The sequence below is a fragment of the Phalacrocorax carbo genome, chromosome 1 (genome assembly GCF_963921805.1).
Source record: "Phalacrocorax carbo chromosome 1, bPhaCar2.1, whole genome shotgun sequence".
In the NCBI taxonomy this organism is placed as follows: domain Eukaryota; kingdom Metazoa; phylum Chordata; class Aves; order Suliformes; family Phalacrocoracidae; genus Phalacrocorax; species Phalacrocorax carbo.
The window spans coordinates 35543544-35568047 of NC_087513.1; the positions used below are offsets into that span (position 1 = coordinate 35543544).

The 24504-nt window shown below is 39.0% G+C and overlaps 1 protein-coding gene across 3 annotated transcripts in view; it reads right to left on the reverse strand.

Moving 5' to 3' along the window:
* Nucleotides 1–24504, reverse strand: part of LRIG3 (leucine rich repeats and immunoglobulin like domains 3) — a 44989-nt gene that overhangs the window by 2204 nt on the left and 18281 nt on the right. Inside the window, exons 4-19 of one of the 3 annotated variants that reach the window (XM_064448472.1) lie at nt 20644–20778; nt 19854–19997; nt 17481–17624; nt 17010–17153; nt 16458–16601; nt 15008–15088; nt 14271–14342; nt 13837–13908; nt 11074–11237; nt 7108–7428; nt 5760–6041; nt 5084–5131; nt 4679–4972; nt 4315–4473; nt 3056–3199; nt 2699–2974 (exon numbers count right to left, since the gene is read on the reverse strand). In XM_064448472.1, coding sequence (XP_064304542.1) covers nt 2699–2974; nt 3056–3199; nt 4315–4473; nt 4679–4972; nt 5084–5131; nt 5760–6041; nt 7108–7428; nt 11074–11237; nt 13837–13908; nt 14271–14342; nt 15008–15088; nt 16458–16601; nt 17010–17153; nt 17481–17624; nt 19854–19997; nt 20644–20778 — 2624 coding nt within the window. Of the gene's footprint in view, nt 1–2698; nt 2975–3055; nt 3200–4314; nt 4474–4678; nt 5132–5759; nt 6042–7107; nt 7429–11073; nt 11238–13836; nt 13909–14270; nt 14343–15007; nt 15089–16457; nt 16602–17009; nt 17154–17480; nt 17625–19853; nt 19998–20643; nt 20779–24504 lie in introns of all 3 variants that reach the window. The other 2 variants (XM_064448463.1, XM_064448482.1) reach the window with 2 other exon arrangements.

The window sequence follows — 24504 nt, forward strand, 5'->3', positions numbered from 1 at the left end:
ACACGTCCAGGTGGGTTTTGAATGTCTCTAGGGCAGGAAACTCCACCACCTCTCTGGGCAGCCTGTGCCACTGCTCTGCCACCCTCACAGGAAAGTTCAGCAAAAAGAAAAAAACAATTTAAACCCCAACATGTATAGGGTTATGTAACATTCCCCCACTGTGCAATCAGAATGCTAAAACTATCTTTTTCTGGCTAGCATCTCCCATTAATAATAAAGGTACTGCCAGCCAAATTCTCCGTTCACACCTGTTCGTCTCTGCCCACAACTGGCTACAACAAACAAAGCCCAAAGAGAGTTTGGCATTTCAGTTGAATCTTTATTAATAAACTATCTGGATTCACTATCTAGAAAATAATTAGTGTGCCTGTCCCTCTTCACCATTGGGAAGATGTTAGTATCAACACCTCTGAAAGAAGAGCCTTATTTTTTTTCACTGAGGAAAGATATGGCTGTTGCAAGTCAGAGTGTCTGTAAGTGACACTCAAAAGACTTATTTTCAGAGGACCATGTGCCACAGGATGATTTTGAAGAACCCAGTTTTTATTAAGAACTTAACATTATAATCATTAATAAATTTTGCACCCGAAAAGCCACACTTCTAGTTTTCCTTACTTGCTAGAAGCAAAGTTTTCAGGTAAAACTCTACCTAAGAAGTTATCAAAAATGGATTTGGACAATGTCCATATTTGCACCAGTGGTTTGCAGAGCAATTTTGCTCCTAAGACAATATGAAAGGACATCCCTCACAGCACCAAAGCTACAAATGAATTCTGTCTTTTTAAAAAACAAAAAATCCAAGCTGTGAACATTTTGGCTCATGCATCAGCAGTGATGTTAGTGCAAGCTGTTGTTGTCTTTGTGATTGTAAAGGCAAAAGGGGCGTTGAATCTGGAGAAAAAAATGCTGAAGAAGTGAATCCACAACTAAAGACAATAAATCCATCAAGGCTTCTTCCACAGCCACCACCTCCAAGATCTAACCATAGGCTCCTTGAGTGGGGAGTGCCAATGATTATGAAGCCTCCAAGGCAATGATGATGCAACTTGGGTGGGGTAGTAGCTCAGAGAACTGACAAAAAAATAAAAGCAGCTCTGCACAGATATTTAGGACAGAAGGGGGAATATGAGCCCTCAAGGCTGCATTAACTCCTGGGTATACCCACATACAGTAGAACTACTTTCTGCAGGAGACGTGGTAACGCCCTATCTGCACGGTCCCACCACAGCAATAGTGGCAGGCAGCCAGGAGAACGTGTGCAGTCCCAGGGCCTCTGCCAGATGTCATGGCATGCGATGTTTTACAGTCCAAACATCTGGCTTTAGAAGGGGGAAAAATTCAGGGCTTGTACGTCCCTCCCCACCTCCTGAGAACAAAGAGCCCAGTGATGCACATTTCCCCAGGTCCCCTTGCAGAGCCAGCAGACCAAGGCCCTGATCAACCATGCTGACACACCAGCTGGGAGACAATCCATGGTACCAGGGCTGCACTGGGTGCTGAGGTATCATGGGGATGAAAGCAGTATGTGGTTTAACACACATATAAACCCAAACAAACAAACCAACACCCAAAATTTAGGGAGCTTCAAAGGTAAAGCAATGATCTTCTCCTTCCCCCCACCTCTTCCTGCAATCTGGATGAAAATTGTAAACTCTGAATTAAGCTTCAGGAACTGTTTTGTCATACACACCCTGAGAAAAGACGACAAAGGAGGGATAGAGAGGGTATTTTCCCACAGTGCCTTACTTGGAAGGGTAAATAGTTTTGGCTCACTGTGTTATACAATATATCCTCATACACTGAAGTTCAAGTCTCCCCACCTGCCCTGAGCCTTTCTGCCAGCTACATTAACGTAAGAGTCACACCACTGATGAGATTTTTGTGTAAGCGTGACCTATTAAGATCTCCTGATAATCTAAATATGCTCATTACAGAGTTTTACTATAGACACTTTTCTGTTCCTGAACTTCAAACATCTGGAACGTTGTATCTAATGGTCCTTAGAAGCAGGGTTTCCTGAGAAGCAGAAGAGGGCTCACAGGTGCACCCAGATGTGAATCACCTCACTGGACTACCACATCTGACCTGAGGACTCCTCCGATGTATGTCAGTTCTGCTTCTGACTAAGCCCCAAGCTGCTTCCTTTGTAATACAGGATAAGGCCCACCTCCCGGGTAACTCCTGGTAGGATCCAGAGGGCACCCTGACTCCTACTGAGTCAGAGCGCATGACTCCAACTGTCCTCGTGCACTGCAGTGGGGAGAGCGCGAGCCTACGGGTACAGGTCATCTGTGCAAGCCTTTAAAAAGATACTGCAGTACTGCAAGTTACTCAGGGAGGCAGAGGGGGAAGAAAACAAGAAGACAAGAACACATGCAAAACATTAAGGATAACTCTCAGACTGCCTTTCCTCAGCTACATCTTGTCCCTCCTCTCCTCCTTTCTGAAGTATTTATATTCCATATGCTGTATTCTCTCACTAGATTCACAGACATCTGCAAAAATCCCACACAAAACCGCACAAAATTAGTTTTTTCATGACATTAGCTATATAAGCATCTAAACGCTACCGCAGAATTACCTATTGTAGGAATGGGAAAGAAAAAGCTGAGAAATCAGTTTTGCTTAGTATTGGAAGTAGGAAACGAGACAGCAAGGATACCAGCAGCTTGAATAAAAACCAACAGGTAGAACATACCCATGAAAGTGCTGTTACTGACAATAGATGAGGGTTCCAAACTTGTGTTTAAATCAGATGTGTCCAAGTTTAGACTTTTGCTTTTTAGTCCAGTTCCTTCATTTTGAGTATAAATGGAGTTAGTCAATTTGCTACTTGTAGCCTGCATACCAGTAATGCTAACACACTGGTCAAAGGGGTCCTCCAGTGGAGGTGAGTATTGATAGCATTCCTTTTTCTTTAAATATCCAGACTCATAAGGGTCCAGGCATGCTGTTCTTTGGTCAGGGCTGCAATCTGAAGGAAATGAAAAATTGTTTTTAGAGATTCATCATAGCACAAGATAAAATCAGGACTAAAACTCCCCCCGCAACTTACTTGCACTGTATGCTTCAAAGGCTTCAGAGCCATATGTGTTTCCTTTTAAATACAAAGTCCCCGAAGTCCCCAGATAGTGGCACAGGAACGGATCTGCAGCACCCTCCAAGTCTGTTTCACTGCCGTTATCTAGATGGCAAATGCCTTAAAAGTAAAATGGACGTGTCAGCGTATGGTCTTTTCTTAAGCTTCAGCTTATGGTTTCTTGAGCAGGTTTTGTTCTTTTAAGAACCCTGTCTGTTCAACTAAATTTCAGTGTATTTAGAGCTTGCTTAAGTTTAACCTAACCTTTTGATGAGAACTCTAATTCTAGCAAGTGTTCAATTAATTAGCTTGACAGAGAATGTGTCACACTTTGCATCATTACACAGTCCCTGGATAACAGAACAAACCCAATCACAGGGATCAGAACAAGGGACTTCCTTCCTCTAAAGCACTGGAAGCCAGGCTTGTGCTCTGTCACGTAGCCACCTCTCAGAGCAGAGTACTATTGAGAGAGTCCTGTGTGGAAGAATGTGGGGGAGTCACTGGCTGCTTCAGCAGCTCTACTGACTTTCAGCTTAACGGTTCCAGAAAGCTGTGGACGTGGTCTGTAGTTCTTGCTCCACAGGCTTGGAGTGAGAGGCTACTCCTCTCACTACCCTACAACTGCACAACTATCTCACCACTGCTCCATTCCCACCTGCCCCAACCCTGACTGTATCTTGACCCCAACCCCTTCCGAGCCAGGCGCCTTTTCCTCCCTAACCCAGGTATGTTCTGGATTCTCAGGGGACAGATGTATAAACATGAAGTACTGCAGCTTTTAACTTGCAGTCACCTTAAATCCTTTATTGACTCTGACCCTAATGACTTTTCTAACAGGAAAGTTTAACCTGTTATATTATACTAAAGCTACATTGGTATTACCACCCATGGCTACCTTCCATTAAAAGCATCCCTTTCAAGCTGTAACAGAGGAAGACATGCTGTTGCAATTCCTTTTGGATACTTGTTTTGGAAATGCAATCATTGGCATAAATTTACCCTTGAGACTAGAGAAAAACTTCATGATTTAAGCAAAGCTGTAACGTCATTTGGATGGACAGAACCAAGTTTCTGTTATCTCATTGAAGCAATCCCAAGCAATAAATTTCACATCCTCTCTTAAACTTCAGTGAAGACATTTCTTTAGTGTGATTTCTATTAGTTAGAAAGACAGTAGCCAAACTGCAGCTACTCAAGTAGCACGGAAAATCTGCTTAACGTTTTACACCTACCATTACTGTCCCTCTGCTGCAAGAAATACCCTCCCACAGAAGATGTGAGGAACTGATGATGGCTGCCATTTTCAGACGAACCATATCCATCCTGCCTTTCAGCCAGCGTCCCCTGGGATGACAGGTAACTTGGAATGTCAGCAGGCAAATTTGTTTCATCTGTGGGGAAGCAAAACACACACAAAAGCCATCAGCATACTTCAGAGTTTGTAGAAGCATTTTTAAACTTGTCAGCAAAGTGCTGAAGGTAACAAGGAACTCTGACTCTGAGTCAAAGCACACAAATGTTCCTACAATAAGGTCATTGCAAAGCAACCACAAACATTTTTTTTTCCTTTCCAAGGCAAATCTTCAGTTTACACACCTGTATTTGTGATGCTGCAATCTTCATTCCTCCTTCTGGTGTGGTAGATGATGACCACCCACACCAACGAAGTGCCCACCACACAGCAAACCACAGCTATGATCACAATGCCAACTGTGGCCCATCCATCATCATCAAGTGATGGGGCAATGTTTTGAGGAGAATCACAGGTGGGAGTAGGAATTACATTAAGACGGATGTTGCCTCGTTCTGTTCCAAGCGTATTAGACATTTCACAAGTGTATTTCCCAGCATCATCTACATCTGTATCCACAATAATTAGTAACTGATTGCCTGCAGCAAAAAAATGTCTTTCCGTTACCACGAGAGGGCTGTCATCCTTAGTCCAGTTCAGTCGGGGTGGAGGGCTACCACCAGCAATACACTGCAAGACTGCAGTTTCACCTTTTGTTACGGTTCGATCCAGCAAAGGCCGCAAAAATGATGGTGTTTCTGAAAAGAAAGCATAAGCCTTATATTCTAAATGACCTTGCAAGAATGGGAACATGTCCCTTTCCTTTGCAAGAATGGGAGCATGTCCCCTTCCTTCATAGCTCAAGAGGAAAAGCTAAATTAAATGCATCAGTAAGGCCTAATGAAGCTTGCTCTCATTCTCAGAAAAAAACACATTCAAGGAATTTGAACTTAGAACCTATAGTTTACTTGTCAACTGATCAGACGTAGACGCTTGATTACCTTCGCAGGTAAAAAGACCACATCATACATGCTCAAGATTGCAGAGAACTAGATTTAAAATGGTTAACAAAATATCAGGAAATTAAATGCTAAACAAATTCTCCTGTCTCTAAACAAAAATAACAGCCCCCTTTTTTGTCCCCCTGCATATGAGACATTGTGTACACACTGAGAAATGTAACTAACTTTTATTATTTTGCATCATAATAGTGATGGTATGGTGGAGCACATATTTCTAATCTATGTGCCAATACAAATTATTTCAGAGTATTTCTATACAGCACTTTCATAACAATGTTATTTTTGATCAGCTGACAATTTTAAAAGTGTTCAGCAATAGTTTTGTTCAAGGAGATTATGCCACTGAGGATTGCCAATGTCTTACCTAGTACTGTTAAGGTTGCATTAGCTGAAATGCTTCCAGCAGTGTTTTGAGCTGTACAGCTATAAACGCCTGTGTCCTCTATCTTTACATCAACAATAAAGAATACGTCATCTTCAGGCATGACGTGCATGCGCCTCTTGCGTGCCGCAGGAAAATCTGTTCCACCATCTTTCTGCCAAGCAATCTGTGGGACAGGATGCCCAACTGCAGCACATTCCAAACGTGCCATTGCCCCGGCACGAATGGTTAAGTCCATGGGGATCTTTGTAAATGAAGGCAGCACTAAAGAAAAGTTAGTGATACCAAAATGAATAAATGAAACATACTTTTCCTTTTTTGTATAGCATATTCTTAACACCCTTCTTGGACCTGAAAGTTTTCAGAAGCATACAACCTAAATTTATCAGTAGCCAGCGAACAGAAAGGGAGGGAGCTGTGAAGTATGAGATAATCTAGACCAAAATGCCCTAGTGAGACCACATTTGGAGTACTGTGTCCAGTTTTGGGCCTCCCCGTTTAAGAAGGACGTGGAACTGCTTGAGCAAGTCCAGCAGAGAGATACCAAGATGATCAGGGGACTGGAGCATCTCCCTTATGAGGAAAGGCTGAGACACCTGGGTTTGTTGGGCCTGGAGAAGAGAAGACTGAGGGGGGGATCTTATCAATGCTTGTAAATATCTAAAGGGTGGGTGTCAAGAAGATTGGGCACCACTGAAAAGAGTCTGGCCCCATGACAGGACAAGGGACAATGGGCACAACTTGGAACAGGGGAAGTTCCAGACAAACATGAGAAAAAACTTCTTTCCTGTGAGGGTGCCAGAGCAGTGGAACAGGCTGCCCAGGGAGGTTGTGGGGTTTCCTTCCCTGGAGACATTCAAACCATGCCTGGATGCGTCCCTGTGCCCCTGCTCTAGGTGTCCCTGCTCAAGCAGGGGGTTGGAGGAGATGATCTCCAGAGGTCCCTTCCAACCCCTACCAGTCTGATTCTGTGAAAATCTCATTTCTGCTAACAGCCTCCTACATGACCTTTCCATAGTACCTTGAAACAAAGTATAAACTTACCTCCTGTAAAGAAAAGATTAATGTTTTCTAATCTTGTTATATAGTTTTTGTCAGATTTACTATGAATTGGGTCTGTTATTTTTTTCCTATACTATGGTTCAGCACAATGGGGCCAGATGTAAAATTGAATGGTGATCTTGTAACTAAATACATTTTAAGAAATAATCTCAGCTTATTAAGGGATCTTCTAAAAGACACAGATCATGAAAATAGAAAAAACTATGTTTACATATCCTGATTAAAATCATTCTGCTTCAAGTCCTCAAGCAAAAAGTAACATACTTACTGTTTACTGTAAGTTTGGCTTTGACAGAGTAGGATGAACCAAAATGATTTGAAATAACACACTGGTATTTCCCTTCATTGCTGAATTCAACATTGCGTAGTCGAAGGATGGTAGTGTACTCCATCACTTCACCGCCCTGTGCCCGGAGGTGTGCATAATTCTCCATTTCAGCATCTTGCAGTAATTCATTGTCTTTCTTCCATGCAAAAGTCATCGGGGAATCACTGCTGCTGGCTGCCGAACATACAAAACTCAAATTGGAGCCTTTGATTGCTGACTGGGTTTCTGGCTGGACAGTGATCTGTGGTTTAGGAAAATCATCTGCACAGAAGGGAGAAGGGAGAAAAAGGAAAAGGAAAAGTAACACAGAGGAAGAGAAAACAATACACATTATATATATATGTATGTGTGAGGCCTTTTTAGAAAGAGCTTGTAAGCCTTGTTTTATAGGTTTGAGAGAAGAGTCAGATAAGTATTTATAAAATGGATACACAATGCTTTAATTTTAAATTTTGTTAGCCTTAGGTCATTTGAAGATGTCGTATTTATGAGTTTATTGTGCCAAGTCATCTCTTATTGAAGAGAAAGCACATTTAAAAGCAGACTGTGTGTTCAGTTTATTCAACAGCAGCACTAAAGAGGAGAGAACTACTTCCTGACATCCGTAAGAACTATTCTGAATGTCAGTCATGAAGCCTACCCTTAATATTCACAACACCTCAGGCTGCTGTGAGTTTTTCTTTATTGAAAGCACAGTTGTTCTGCCATCAGAAACTGCAAGTTAACGTCAAAGGTTTTCCCCAAACCCACAAAAAACAACCAGGTACAAAAGTCACTATTTCAGCGTTTTGTGGCTGTTTGGTCCATCTTACAAACAGAGCAGTGCTGAAAATCCCTTAAGCAGGGCAGCACAGAAGAATTTTAAGAGACTAGTTTCTGGAGGTCCCTAATACTATTGGAAACTTACCTTAAAAGTGCTATTTTGTGAGTTTACAGAATTAGTTGCCCTCTGAACTATTTACTGTCAATTGTGTGTACATTGCTTGTGCAAAGGGAGTGTGCAACAAAACATTTCGTCTCCCAGAAGCAAAAGCTTTAGCATATTCCCACCTTTCAAAATGTCTCCTACCTCCTGACGAAGACACAAGCCCAAACTTCACAGGCACTGCAGGAAAAGCACTAGGCCTCAGCTACTCTTTACTGCAGGCCCTGCCTGCACTGCAGTCAGGTTTTACCTATAGCCCCTTTGCCCCCTTACATCTCGTCTGTTCGGGAACAACACACCAGACCCAAAGCTTAATTTCCTTGAAGAACCTCCACGCCACATGTTACAAAAGAAAATGATACGTGCAGACAGCCTGAACTTGAGCTGCCCGCAGAACACGTGCAAGTCTGGACCACACTCCAGCGACAGGGCAACACAGATCCCCCGACCTCGGACCGTAAGTATGGGCCTTAAGAACCTCCTGGGCCATTTGGTTTTCATGCTTCATATCCAGGCTTTAAGTCCTCCATGACAAACTATAGCATTTCCAAATTGAGTTGATACTTTCACTGACTTTGCACAGGGATAACTAAGGAAAACATTGTAAATACTTCAGTTTGCCTTGTGAAAGGACAGGAGAACATACTTCATTCTGTTTCAGTTATACTGTCAATGGAATAATAAAATATTTTAAAATCTTAAATATTTGGCAGGAAGGGAGGATGAAAAGGTCACAAATAAGCAGATGCTACAGAATACAGAAAAACACTCTAGGATAAGACTGGCAACATGTTTTGTCAGAACAGGAAAATTTGAGTGTATTTGAATACATGTATTACAGAAACACATGCACATATATATACACACAGACACACACACTCTCTCCAAGAAACGTATTTCTCATTTTATAGAAGCCACTCAACTACTATGTAACAGAAAACAAGCTATTCATCACCTACACAGTACTCTTTCAGCATCACTATGTTAAACTGAATTAATTAATACAGGTCAAAAAAGCATCTATTCTGTTTTTCTTCCAGTTATCTTTAGTACAGAAATCTCTCATGATGTGTTTCAGCTTGAAAGACATGATCTTACAAAGCACAAATTACACAGATCTTCTATTTATTATCTATAAATAAGTAATATTGTATTTATATATTGTTATGTATTTATATATTATATAAATAATAATATATTCTATAATTAACATGTATTTTATTATTTCTGTTCTAGTTTCACAGATATGGAACCCTTGCCTAACACGTGCTTTCCTTGAACAAATTTAGGAGACTCCCTCCTATCTCCTAGCTGTTTTCAAAAATGTAACATGGCATGATTTGGAGGATTTATACACTCATAAATTATACTTAATAGATTTTTTGTTTTCATTTCAGACAGGACTTAACACACTCCTCCTGAAAACTCCATATAAGCAGAAGTGGCCATTATAAACTTACAAGGGACAGTGTGCACACCCAAACACCTAGTGATAGCACACTTTAAAGATTTAATAAACAGTGAAACACTCATTGATTGTATTAAGAGATTCCAGTTACTTCTACATGACAATTACTTTACGTATGAAATGTAACAACTTCTAGTACATCCCTTTTTGCTAATACATCTTAAAGGTTTGAAATTAATTCATTAAAAATGGCATTCAGCAGCTAGAAGATCACGATCCACCATGGTTTAACATATAAGAGATATATTTTAAATCCCTCAATTTAATTTCTTGCCAGAATGAGCTTGTCATAAATAAGAATGTCTACTTCATATATACTCCATTAGCTATCGAGTAATCTTCAATTTCCTGCACTATGTCAACTTCTCCTTTCCAGGAGTAGCTAGATTATGCACCACCTACTCATTATTTAACATTAACACATTAAACATTTGGCTGCTAATAGGAAGGGAGAAAATAACAGTTTTGTACACTATTTTATATTCTGTGCCTGCTTTCCCACCGAAAAAAGGGTATGAGTGGCAACAGTAAAAACTAAGCAGTCATATTTGCTATGAAAGTTATTGAGAAGACAAATATGGTTACTGTTTTGCCTCCAAAGAACATAAAGTTTGAGTTTTCTTTAGTTAGAAAAATAATATACAACAAAAATACATGAAATCCAGTTATCTTTTAATTTCCTGGTATTTTCAAAGCTCCCACTTAATGTATCAGAGTACTCACACATCTTTTCTCTGAATGCTTAGCTTCACTTTGCTTTAAATAGAGAACATAACATACAGGTGATACTGAATGTCACTAAACACACATAGAGAAATTTCAGTTTTAAGGCAGATGCTATCACCTCAAATTCTCAAGTCTTAAAGTAAAAATATTTTACTAGTATTTACTATCTGGCATACTGAAATATAAAATATCAGTAGCATAACTGTGGTAATCGGATGTTTTAAAATACAGTTTACATACAGGGAATAACTTACATCGTCCAAATAGTTTTTAAAGTAGACAACAAGCACATATAAAAAAAAGATCAGAGCTGAGGCCAGTATGACTATTTTACCTTCAAATTTTCTCAGCTCTGGAATAACTACAAGACTGATGAAGTACGAAAATAATTTATGAATAATCAAAACCAAAAAATGCATCTTAAGTTTGCCAAAATACATCTCACTTAAAAATGCCAGTTATCTAAACAATATCTATCCTTTAAATCTGGAGGCATATATATTTACCACCACAAACTATTGAGCCTTCCTTTGCATGCTATGTTATGTACTAAGTAAGCAAGCTGTACATGAAATAAAAGTCAGAAAACCGTCACTCCCCATCTTGTGCAAAGCCACAAGCTTTGAGTATCTACATCACAGTTTGGGACCAGAGAAGGAAATGTTAACAAATATTAAATCCTCTCCATTTTATTAGAGAAATCAAAACATATCAGAGAAACCACAACAAAAATCAACACATTCAGCAAAATATGTTCTATGGAATGAGGAACAGAGGCTATACTCACCACAGACAAACCCATCCAGGCTGACAGCAAAAATACTTTTCCCTTTTAGCAGCTGAGGATGGGCACAACTGGCATTTACAAAGCTCTGAAAGTTGTTCTCTGACATCCACTGTGGTAGCCATTTTAACTGGCAGTCACACAAGAGACTCGACGTGTTTAAGTGCCTAAGAAAAAGCAACCGCATTCAAAGCCTGTTTGCTTGGCTTTTTTGTTTGTAATACAGATTTATATGAGCACACATCAGTAACAAAACTGAATTTTTAGGCTAAATACGTATATCACAAGAGAAAGACAGCAATGTTATTTAGCTCAGATGTGGCGACACCACTGTCATGACTCCTACATTCTACAAAGCAGACATGTTATCTTGAACTTCCAGTTTCTGCTACGAATATGAGTCCAGGCAGTCAGGCATGTTTGAGTTGTCTTTGGTACAGAACTACTGTCAGCAGTAGGACACAAAGAATGGGCACATAGGACAGTCCAGAAGGGAGGCGCTCTGGAAGCTAACATCAAAAAAATTCTGAGACAATTTCATTCCCTTATTTCCATTTCAGTCAGAATTTATCTCGGGGAAGATCTTTAAAAAGAGGATTGGGGAGACGAAGAATAGTTAAGTGTTGAAATTATCAGCTTACCTACCCTATGCAAATAGCTACATTCACAGAGGGGAATAAAAATAAGAAAGCAAAGGGATATTCTGTGAAGCATCTAGAATCAGGAGTTGAAGTAGGAAGAGTTCTCAGTTTCGGCTGAAAACTCAGAACCACCTTTAAAAAAATATATTAAAACCCACAGTCAGTAATAAAATTCTTCCCTTCAAATCTTACCTGTTCTTGGAGAAAAAGCAAAAATAATTTATGGCTCCAGGGAGAGAAACAGCTTTAAAGATAAATGAAGACATACCAATTCTTGATTTTTTTTCTTGAAGAAAAGGAAGAGCGTGTCTCTGCTCTTTTTTCACACTAACACTGCATGGATAAAACCTAAAGATGCCAGCTCACCAGTTCACATTGAGATGAAACAGAGCATCTTTCACTGAAGTTCTAGGGGCATTCTTGTTACCCTTAGGAGGCAGAGAAACCACAGCATTTTTTGCTACCCTGACGCAGAGGGTATCTGTCATATTATTTTCAGATTTACTCTCTAGGGGCCTCAGAATAAAATTACTAGATGGGAATTTATACTAAATAATCTTACTTCTGGGAAAGTACTTTCTACCATCTGTCTACATCGTCCTCAGATATAATGGATGTCTACCAGGTGCTTCAAGAAAAGTAAGGAAAAAAAAAAACCAACAAATCTTGAATAGTTATTTCAGTGAAGTGTTCAGAGTCTGGTATCTTGTAGCATCTCACACCTTCTGGAGCAGTGTTAGCCTGTCATTTCATCACATTTGATCACTCTTCAAATCATTTATATCAATCCCTAATTGTCAACACAGTGCTCCCACTGCTTCTCTTGAGCCAAATCTAGCAATAGCCCTGCTGTTGGCTGAGTGAATTCAGCAAACTAACCAAGCAATACAACCAAGGAAGAGGAAAGCCAGAAAACCTCTGGCTATGGGTAGAAGCATGGCTGCTGCTTTCTAGAGCAGCTGTAGCTATACCAGGATATGGGTAACATCAAACTGAACTTTGAATGAACTAAATATTGTCTAGATAAAAGGAAGAAATATTTTACAGTGTGAACAATAATATGCTGCAACAACCTCCCCAGGGATGTGGTAGAGACCCCAGCACTGGAGATTTTTAAGACAACTGGACAGGGTGCTAGATAATCTCTTCTAGACTTCCTTTTCCATGAAAGGCTGGACCAGATGACCTTTTGAGGTTCCTTCCAACCTGGGCTGTCCTATGATTCTGTGAAATACATAAGGCTCCTCATTACTTTCTCTATGGCACCCAACATGGCGTAATACCATAAGATGAAGTAGAGAGCCAGCTGCTAGGGTGATACTTAATAGGAGTCTGAAGAACACAAGTGAAAATCTCCAGAGAAGCTTCAGGCGGTTTCTACTCATAATGAGAGCAGCATCTTTTTGTTATTCTTTAGTTTGTTGACAGATTGTCCACAGAGCAGCTCAGGACAACAGATCTAACTAGAGAAGGCTGATATGAATAGAGGAGACACAAGATATATGCAAGAGGAAGAATTAGCTGTGCTCAAAACACAAGGAACAGTTACAGCATTTTTTCTGCATTGATCAACAGAAAAAGAGGGTAGAAGGACAAAAAAATCCCCCAAAACTCACTAAAAGAAAACATTCTTCCCAGTGACCGCATCATGACTTCTCTGAAGATCTGCCCCTTTGCTACTACAGGGCAGAAGGACCCAATTACAAGCACTGACAACCAGGTCTTTACAAAAGAATTACAGCACTGCATTTCACTGGTCCACTAAGCTTTACTCAGTGATAGCACTGCTGAGCTTATAGCACATTACATCAAAGTCTCCCTTATCTAATACCTATTAGAGATCATCCAATTTAAAATAAGGACTCTAGATACCAAATGTAGCTGAAAATGAACACCTCTATCCTACACTATCTCACTTATATACAGTCATCACACAAAAAATGGGAAAAAAAGCCCCACCAAAAAAAAAAACCAAACCACTGACATACCCTTTTCATGTGACTTCAGAGAGATTGCAGTGGGAGTTTACCACTGCATCAGGCAATACCTTACAAGGGTCTTATTTATATATTTATATGGAGACATATATAGTTAATAGAGGTGATGTCTTTAGGCAGAAACTTACAATTCTTTGAGTTTCTTCATTTGTGAAAATGCATTTCCTTGAACTGACATAATTGCATTGTTACTTAGATCTCTAAGGAAAAAAAGAAAAATAACATTAGAGGAGGAAAGAGTTATTTATTAAACCAAATGTATTTAAGACTCAAGGAAGAGTTTGCTACCTTAGTGATACACGAAGGACCCCCTAGCTCATAAACTAAAGAGACAGGATTAAGGAGTTTTATAGCATGCTTAATACATAACACTTTCCGCATTAGTTCTTATATTCAGCATAACTCCAAAATAAAAGAACCTTCCCAAGATCACAGTAGCAACCAGGGTAAGTGTATTTCATTCAAAGTTGCAAGTAAAGCTTGTTAGTCCTACTTTTATTTCAATTTTTATCAAAATTCGTTTTTACTAATGTTGAGTGAAATGTGAATTTCTACTACTTACAGGTGTTCAAGTGCATCCAAACCAGAAAATGCTTTCTTTGTAATGGATCTAATTCTGTTTCCTTGAAGTATCCTGAAAAATGTAAGTACATGATGCAAAAAAGATGCAATAACATGGAAGCATTTTTTGAACTGAACAATTGTGGTTTTGGCATTTATTTCTAAACTGTGACTAGTATTCACCATTCAACCTTCCCCAATGCAGCAAAATGTCTCACCTCTAAAAGATATTAATTTATTCCCTTGACTAAACATCTAAATTTTAGAATGATTTTAGAAGACGTTTAATATGTAGAGTTCAGTGATATGGATTATTCTAAATGTGTACACTAAACACCTTTTTATGTCACAGATGTTCATTTGACAATTTCAATGAAATGAAGCCACTTCCATTGGATGCTGCATTACTTTATCAAAGATTATCCCTGTCACTATGCCTTTGTCATATAATGCACTTATTACTTCCTACTATGGGAAATCCTTATTCTTTGAGAAATGTTTCCATAAATAGAAGTAATATTTAAAATATTTCAGATTAGTTTGACTTGACAAATCTGGAACTTCTTTTATAGGAAAGGAACATTTTAAAGAGAACAAATTGGTAAGGGAGAAAAAAAATCATCGCAGGTATATACATTGTTACATGTTGGTCTTGTCCCTTGAATCTAAACTAAGAAATAGGCTTATTCCTTATAAGCTTAAGGAACGATGAGATACAAACACTGCAGCAATACTCACAGCTTCCTAAGTTTATCTAGGCCAGAGAAGGCACCATTCATATCTTCGATAGTCCATGATATTTCATTGTTTTTCAGATCCCTGTTTAAGAGGGGAGGGGAAAAAATCAAACCACAAGAGGTATTAAAAAGAACAAGGTACATAGTTCTTCAAGAGCATGTATTATTTAAAACAATTTCTAAAATAGCTTTCTGGCAGGTTGTTTTTTGTTTGTCTGGGGGTTGGTTTGTTTGTTTAAGAGAAGCTTTTCCCAATTAGCTATTTCATTTCAATTTTTACTGAGAGACTTTGAAGACTGTTACTACTTTTTCCACTGACAATTAAAAAGATCACAAACCCAACAATTTTAAAAATCACTAGAAAACAAACCCACATTCCCCTACAAGGGTATTCAGATACCGGACTATCATAAGAGAAGGAGCATCATAGGAAGGGAAAGCATCAACTGTTTTCCCCTTCGAAACAAAATATACTCATGCCTAAGTTCATAATATTAACACACAGAGACCACACAGAGATTTATTAATACAAGTGAATCATATTTACATACTACAACATCCACAACACTGGCTTGATTATCTGTGAAGCATAAAGAGATTAGAGATTTGTGAAGAGAATGGTGCATCAGCAAAAAATCAATAGGGTAGGGGTAGAGGAGAAAAAAAAAAATCTAGGGGGAAAAGTCTATCACTTAATTCCTAGATACCTTTCAAGCCTCCGACTTCCTCTCTTTATTATCTGTATCTCTCTGTACTTAAAAAACATAGCATACACCCCTCTGAATTACATCTTTGCTAGATGCCCAAAGTGCGAGTATGTGAGCAAACCCCTGAAAGTAAAGTGTTAGCAGCCTTTTCAAAGCCTAGAGGGACAGGCAACCATTTCATTCATCTGGCTAACAGATGAGTCAATGGTACGCAACTGGAAGATTTTAATGGAGCGGAATATATTTAGATTAGTTTACTTTTTTCTTCCCCTTCCATTAAGAAATGCTATTTCAAAAAGATGCCCAAATGCTTAAAGCAATTGCTCAGTCACAACAGGCATCAGCATCTGTATTAATACACAGTTTTAAGCTTTATGGTCTTATTTCTGCCATGAGGGAAAATGTTGATTTGGTTAAGCCACAACTATGATCCAGATCCCTAAAGCTGTGGGTAGCAGTGCTGCTTTGGTTGCTGCTTTCGTACAGCAACATGCCTTTCCCATAATAATGCTACTGAAAGTTCATATTGTAATTACCACCATCCATTGCGCACAGCCTTAACAAAAGAGGAAGTTCTCCCTCTCTCAACTATTCTGAAAAAAAATCCTACTGTAAGAAAAACATGCTGATCTGGGAAAGTTAACAAAAGGTTCTTGTATATTTCATAAGGAAAAGAAAAAACTATAAACATTGAGGGTTTTTCTTAAGGTTTTTGACCTTTAAAAAAGGAGTTTGTCAACTTACAAAGTCTGTAGACTGGAAAGTCCCCGGAAGGCACAATCGGCAATGTAATTTACTTTGTTGTTTCCAATGTACAGTCCAACCAGCACGCTTAAACCAACGAAGCTTGAATCATCTAACCTTGCTAAGTGATTGAACGTCAAATCTCTGCATATTTAAGGAAAAAAATATATATATTTTAACGTTTATGCTGCAGTGTTTATTACTCAGTTCAACCCAGGTGAATTTTCAAGGGGAGTGGAAGTTTTTTCCGTATACCTATCACAAAACCTACTACACCATTTTTGATCACACAGCTTGTGTGTAAGTTACTGCAGAATTAATTTCTTTCATTTGAATACGACTGTGTTACAGTTTTAGTACAACTGCCACAGTGAAATGAACCAGTCACAGCTGGCTTCAACTTCTTTCAACAAAATATAACTGTCTCACATATAAAAAAGTTGTTGTCACCTTGGAAACTTTGTTATGAAAAATTCACAGATTGGTGGTAAGAAGCTCATGCTTTGGCATGTACCCGGCTTTCAAAACTGGAATAGAATAAAAGCTACTCACAGCTCACTGAGTTTTTGGCAAAATTCCCAGGCATCAGGACTGATCCTGCTGATGGCATTTTGGCTGAGATGGAGCTGCTGCAGCATCAGCAAGCCATAAAGCCAGCCTTTGGTTACCTCTGTTAAGTTGTTATGGTCCAGCTGCCTACAAACACACACAAACACATACAAACACAAAAAAGAAAGACATAGGGTTCAGAAACTCAGTGGCATGTGTGCTTTGCCACAGGTCCATACCTGACTTCATGATACTGGCTAGATAGCTGCAGCCTCTATTTACATTTAGAGTTGTATGCACGCATTCAGAATGTGCTGTCCTACACATTCACCAACGACTGCTTGCTGCTTTTCAAACTACACTGGAACAACTTAATTCAAAACATCTTTAAATTTTATCAAACAATCTATGCATTTTTCACAATTCTACTTAACATGTTAGAGCAGAATCCATCAGCATAAAGTTAATACTTACAAGACTTCCATGTTGGTCAATCCCCAGAAGGCACCGTCCATGAGCCTAGCAACCCCGTTTCTCTGCAGTTTTAATGATTTCAAAGCTGGAAGTCCTTGGAAAGTAAGCCCATCTATTTTTTTAATTTTGTTGCGATTCAGTTCCCTGCATCAATAAAATGTACAGTTACAGCAGAGTAAGTATACCTGCATGCCAACAACCTTTCTTCCCTCTCTGGAAACAAACCTTATTTAAATGCTTTTTTTGCACATAAAAAGACAGAGACAGGATGTAATAAAAATCAAACATTTTACTGTAATACAGTATGCTTAACCATGCTAATACTGTTCTGCCTTTCTGATACTGAGGACAAGTGCTTGGAGGTTCCTTGGTTTTCAGATTTAAAGAATCCTTGTAGCCCTAGAATGCCACAGTTAGTCCTGTTCGCAAATTCAAAAGCGAAAGCAAGTTCCTGGTGTTTATCCAGGAGTAGAACTGTTAAGGTTAGCTTGTACTTGCAATCAATAATCAGTCAGAAAGAAAAAATTAAAATGTTTAGTTGTGATAGCTAGGCAAAATTAAATATCCTGGTTGATCCCTCACTTTCTTAACCTGGAGTCAAGCATTCGTTATGCATTCCACCCTCATTCTCCACAACTAGTTATGGATAGGTCCTTCCCTCTTTCTCAAGTGGTCTCGGCACTCACCCTTCTGCCACTACACACACCCCTTGTAGGTCAGAAGCTGGGGACCCATGTGTATCCTGGAAGGGAGTCATGAGGCATAACTAGCTGGAGGTCAAGCTGCAGTGACAGTAGTACTCAATATTTCTATTCTCCTAGTTTCCACAACACTTTCTTGGCCCTGGTCCTTTTTAACTCCAAACCCTGCACCAACCCCAAGCAGCTTTCCAACTTTCTGAGCTATGTGAAAATGGAAGTCTAGCCTCACACACATTGCTCTTAAAGAACAATGTTAACTGTTTTAATAACAGTGAATTTTAAACTAGCTATCATTTGCTAAATTAACAGTTAACTTTATTAGCAGCAACTGAGATATGGTAGACAGGATTAGGCAATACTACGAAAAGGCTTTCGTACAACAGTGAGTGAACATCTGCCGCTTCAAGAAGATCTTCGATCTATCAACCTTCATCCTACCAAATCAAGAAGAATCCTCTCCTTCCAAAACTTGCTTCCCCGTGGGAAGTAAAGGCCAAAATAATTCTGTCTCGATAGTTACACCACAATTATTTTTGAGAGTCTCTGTCTTGGTAGCCTGATATGAACCCTACCTGGTAACATATACCCGACAGAGAACCCTACTTGTCCTCCTGTGTTTAAACACACATAAGCAGTGCAGAGCGTTCAGTAAGAACAGCCTTCAGTTATCTCTCACTCCTCCTCTGAACACTTCTTTCAGGTGGTAACACAAATTTTTTACCTTAATTGCAGATTAGCTGCCTAACATAATTAGATCAGCCTACTAATTGAATTGTGAGCGAGTAGAACTTTCTTAGGTGGGTATATCACCAACTTCCAAAATTTCAGTTGAATCTGAAGATCAGAAATTCTGCTAAGATTGTTAATAAATCCTGAGCTTTGCAGGACTGTTCTCACACTCTTCTACTGAGGCCTGAGTCAAACTCTTCCTGCATTTGTATACAGAAAAGACCCAGTCACTGTTTCCAGATGTGTCAAGAATCCTAACACTTCACTGTTCTTATGACCTTTCACTTTCAAGGTTAACTTAAGAGAGTTCATAATTTTTAACTCTTGACTATCTAATATGGAAAATTATTTGACAGGATTTGACAGGATTTGACAAAGTGCAGTCCTAGCCCATCCTCCTGTCAACTTCCTGCACTCTAAGGTTAAAAAAGAAAATAAATAATTCCCCATCCTGTTCCACATTACGTAACTTTATTATTTCTTAGGTAAACCGTTTATAGACACAGCACTGTGTCAGTGAAGCTGATGGAAGTCTATTTACTCAAGCATATTGCTTATTGTCAGACCTTCTGAAATCAAATTAATTCCCTTCATTTCACTGTGAAAGCACAAAACAAGTAAGAGACTGCTGTAGTGAACTACCTAAGTTTACTTCACTTAGTATTTTTCCAGTGCCTTCTTACAGGAAAACTGCTATTACCCTTTCTCCAGCCTTTTCTTATTTTTCTTTTAATAGGCAAACACGATTTTAAACACAAAGACTGTTCACATCTCAGCAATATGACACGTTTTTTTCAGTACAAAGCTGCAGTTAGTAGGGGTTGTAGTAATGTTTTCTGTGTCTGTCTCACTCTGCCTCTGATTAAATTAAAGGCTAAAGTTCAAGCACTGCCAGTGCTTTGGAAAATCTGAAAACAATTAGTCAATTGTAGGTTGCACTTACAGGTGCTGCAGATGGGAGAGTTTAAACATCTTTTGAGGGATTGCTGAAATTTTGTTCCTGTTCAGTTTCAATACTTGAAGTGTGGTAGACAAATTGTCAAAGGTACCAGGCTCCATGGAGGTTATTCGGTTACTGTTAATGTACCTGTTGAAACAATGTCTAGAAGGTTAAATTTACAGTTATTTAATAAATTCTTATTACCAAGTAGTGAAACACAAAGCTCTTGCGTTGCCTACTCCTCGATAAATGGAATTTCGTTTACCATATTAATTAGAGCTCTTGACAGCTCAGTCTATGGTCAAATAGTATTTCACCACCAACGTTCTGCTCCCTCTGCAGGAGTGTATTATTGGCAGAAGACAGCACGTTGCAACCCCATTACTTTAGTCTCACCCGGTATAGCTCTGGCATTAAGTATTACTGAATAAGGATTAAGGCAGATTCAGAAAATGTCCACCAAACCCCATGTAACTCAAGACTAGCACAACCAGGGAGAACTTAAGTTGATTTTGTTACATAATTATTCCTCTCAAGAAATATATCTGTTTGTTTCACCTCAAAAGCATGACCTTCACTTTTTCTGAACTAAAGCGTCTCACTGCAACAACTCACGTATTCAAGTTCACAGCTTATGTTAAACTCAACAGGTGAAAGTAGGAATAAATATTTAATGTGTGTCTAATTGAAAGAATATTTAGTACCTTAACAAAAAACTGCCAGTCTAAGCTTTCCAACAAGTTTTTTGAAAGTAACCTAAAAGAAAAAAAAAGTAATACTAAGTTTTACTTACAGATACTTGAGCTGTAACGATGGAAATGATGATATTTTTAGCTCCGATATGTTGTTGTTGCTCAAGTCCAAAGTTTCTAGACTCTGAAACGGCTTCAGATGTTCAGACAAGATGTTGGCAATCTTGTTACTGGTCCTGAAATTTAAGGACACTAGTCAAAAGACTGTCATTTCCAGAGTAAACACTTGTTAACTACACAAGACTCTGACGAAAGTTAGTTCTTAATTCCCCCACTTGAAAATAATTTTTAGTTAAGGAAAACCAATGAAGTATGTTCTCTAGACATAACATTCATTTCTAGCCATCCCAAATCACGAATTGGAATGCTCTAAATAAATGTGTTTGTCGACATTTCTTAAAACATATTCCCAGCAAACAAGATGAAAAAAATTGCATTATAATCCAATTACGGCAATTCACAGATTTGAAAACAAGATGTAAAACTCTATGATCATCTATTTCTGAACAGCAGAAATATCTAGTATTTGCATTGAATAGTATGCCATAGTATTGTAATGAAATCAGATTAGAGTTATTTTCTATTTTAACCAAATTAACATCATAGTAGCTAGACACTGGGGTTTTTTTTGAAAACTCCTACAGCATGAAAATCAGACTGAATTTCCATAACAACAGAGCTAGATTAGAGGAGATGGATGACAGTGCACCCCCTGAGAAAGACATTCAATAATTTTGCAATTAGACCTAGTATTTAATCTATAGATTTTTCTAGTGAGTTCTCAAAGAATAAAGTTTGTACCTTTTACAGCTCATTACAGAGGTTCTGGACTCCATGTCTTGTCAAACTTCAGCTAACCATCACACCCAGTTCCACAACAAAAATTCTGCAACTATTTAAAGACATGGGTACCCTTCTTTCACTTCCAATGAAATGTACTTTTTCCAGCGATCGTATTTCATGGTCCTACCCAGCAACCTACCAGTTTTTACCATCCCAGTTGCATAATGTACAGAATCACACACACACACCAGCAACATCAACAGGGTTACTTGTTTGGGACTAATGGTACATAGGGGAAAACAGATCACAACCAATTAAATGAACGTAACCCGAAATGATCCTTGTTACCTCGGGAAGTTCAAGTCAGTTCTGGCTGTGGTACATTCTGTACCTAGTATGATGAATGATCAAAGTTTAGGACCTCTCCCTGGCTCCTAGAGATTGCAGGCAAAGGCAATTTCAGTAAAACTATCAACAAGAATGTTGATTCTGGAAGGTGTTTGCCTTTATTGGAAATACTTGCTCTGGATCAAACAGTAAGCCACAGATTTAGTGGACACATGGACAACTCTCACATATTCAAGTGGTGTGGGGGGGATTACTGCTCAAGACAAAAAAATGTCCTGACTCAAAAAACTGAACCAGAAGTTAGATTAATGGGCCTTCTGACCACATGTGGGAACGCGTAAGTGATCTTGCAGCCCCTCCAACGCTGTGCTTGTATCGTGTTTCATTCCTCAGGCTGTCTGGTAGTGGTACACTGCATTTTTTTAACTCTTAGCTGAAAGTATTTATAATAAATGGAAACAAATTACTTTAATAAAAAACAACAACAAACACCACCACCATGTGTCAGTTCCACTGGCCAAATAACACTGCAAGTAAGATAACAGGTCATAGAGCCTTGCCTTTATGCATTAGTTTGTTTATAAGGTAATTACTAACAAGGTATTAAAACTGCCAATTACTTGAGTGACGAATAAAATTTTCCTTGCAGTAAAAGTGTGCTCCAGCAGAAGTCAGCAATTTCCTGAACTGCACGCCTCCTAAATTGCAGTGTGAAAGTGCTCAGTTATAGAGACGGCTTGCACAGTGCTGTCTTTGTGTCAGCGCTGCTCCATAAAACAGAAATTCCTCACAACTGGCAGGATAATAGTCCCTGTATTACAAAGTTTAGATGGACCTAATGGAACCGAATAAAACTCTTATACAGCCTACAGATTAGCACTTAAACTAACTGGCAAATTACCTGACACAAACCAGGTTACAACAAAACCAACCAAACAAAAAAACCCAGCTTGTTTGTTTCAGGGAACGTTCTTCTTTTTTTGGTGACGGTAAGGTCATATTGTGTGGAGAAAGTAACTTCTTTTGTTCACTGAAACAGAGCTACACATCGAAGTCCTAGTCCATCTCACAGTGCAAATCAAGCCAGCCCCCACTGTACCTTCCTGCCTACTCATATTTGTAGAAGCTACTTAAATGAAAAATATCCAAACCGTTCACTCCTTTTTGCCCCAACCTGCTAGTCCAGTTTTCTCTTCAAAAAAATTTAAGTGCCGTAATTCACACCTAGAAGGGCATTATCCAGCACTGAACATATCCAAATAGTTCTACTTTAAGGCCCAACTTAAAATAAGAAAGTTAAATTCTAATTTGATTTTTCTTCACAATCATCACTTAAGTAAATCGAATAAAAAGAACGTATTGACTTCCTCATAACTGCCAAATCACCATCTAAATTAGTCAAGAAGGATATGTTTGAAAATACAAGTGTCTCTTATTGCCAAGGCAGAACCAAACATCATCCTCTGTGTCAGCACAATGGCGTACAAGTTCATTCACTGGAGGGGACGACAGGGGACGGACAGACCCAAAACACCAAAAAAGCCCCCCCAACTTTCCAATGTTACTACTGTGCGCAGCTCCTTTTGTCTGAGCACACCTCATTAGTTTTATTTCACAGACCCTCATGGGAGATCAGAGCAACAGAGATCCCCTGCAACAGGAGAACCAGCACATCAAGTTCTCACAGAAGCAGACCTGCAGCAATCTGATCGCAATTTCTTCATGTGCAAGGAACAGCAACATTTTGCAGCTTCCTTGGAACTCCTCCTGTTACAGCTATAGAAGCAGGAGCACCAAGGAACACAGATAAAACCACCAAAAATACCTGCATTAATTTAAACATGCCTTTTGCAATTTGAGTGCCTACACCCTGACTTGCAGCAAAAAAAAAAAACAGTAACCACCCACCAGACTGATTTAATTATTTTTACATAAGCCTGTGTGAAAACCACCTTAAGACAGAATATCAGTTTTTCATTAAGCATATGAGAAACCTTAGCTTTCTGTCTCAGCATTCATGACTTTAACCACACCACTAGGCCAAAACATCTATAACAGCCCTATCAACTGTGATCTCAAGATTCACTCTATATAAACAACAGCTACAACGTATCTGACATATCAACTTGTACTTTCCTTGCCTCTGGGGAAATATACAGCAGGACAGCAACTTCCATACCCATTTTGTAAAGGATCTAGTTAATACCATTTAGACGTAACAGTTCTTATGTGCTGGAAAAAAAACCCCAATTTTTAAAGATCAGAGATACTATGACTAAGTTTCTGTTGATAAAGATTGTCAATTTATATGTAAAGTTTTCTAAAGAGAAGTGTCTATGCAAGCTTCATTACTCTGACCCTACAGTGTGGAAGCCCCAACTCTGAAATAGACTAAGGCCTGAAGTCCTATCTTTTGTTTCTATTGAAAAACTCAGCACAAAAGAATATTCTTGCACTTCCTTCTCCAGCGTAACTCTTTTGCCCCGGTAGATCTTGACCCGCTCTTTTTTTAAAACGTCTTAGTCTTATCTTACACCATGATCCTGACAAGGAACATGTAGGAGTCTGGAGGTGGAGCAACCTGGTAAAAAACACGTTGTCCAGAAAGACAGTTTGAGAGAGCTGTGTCTGTGCAGCCTGTTCTTCAAAGTTGTTAGATGTAAAATAACTGTTTTAATATCTTTGTGATTGTGGACTAAGACAGTATCTTCTGTCCCTCAGCCAAGCCATGAGAGGCAGGATATGCTGAATTTACCTCGCACACAGGCAAA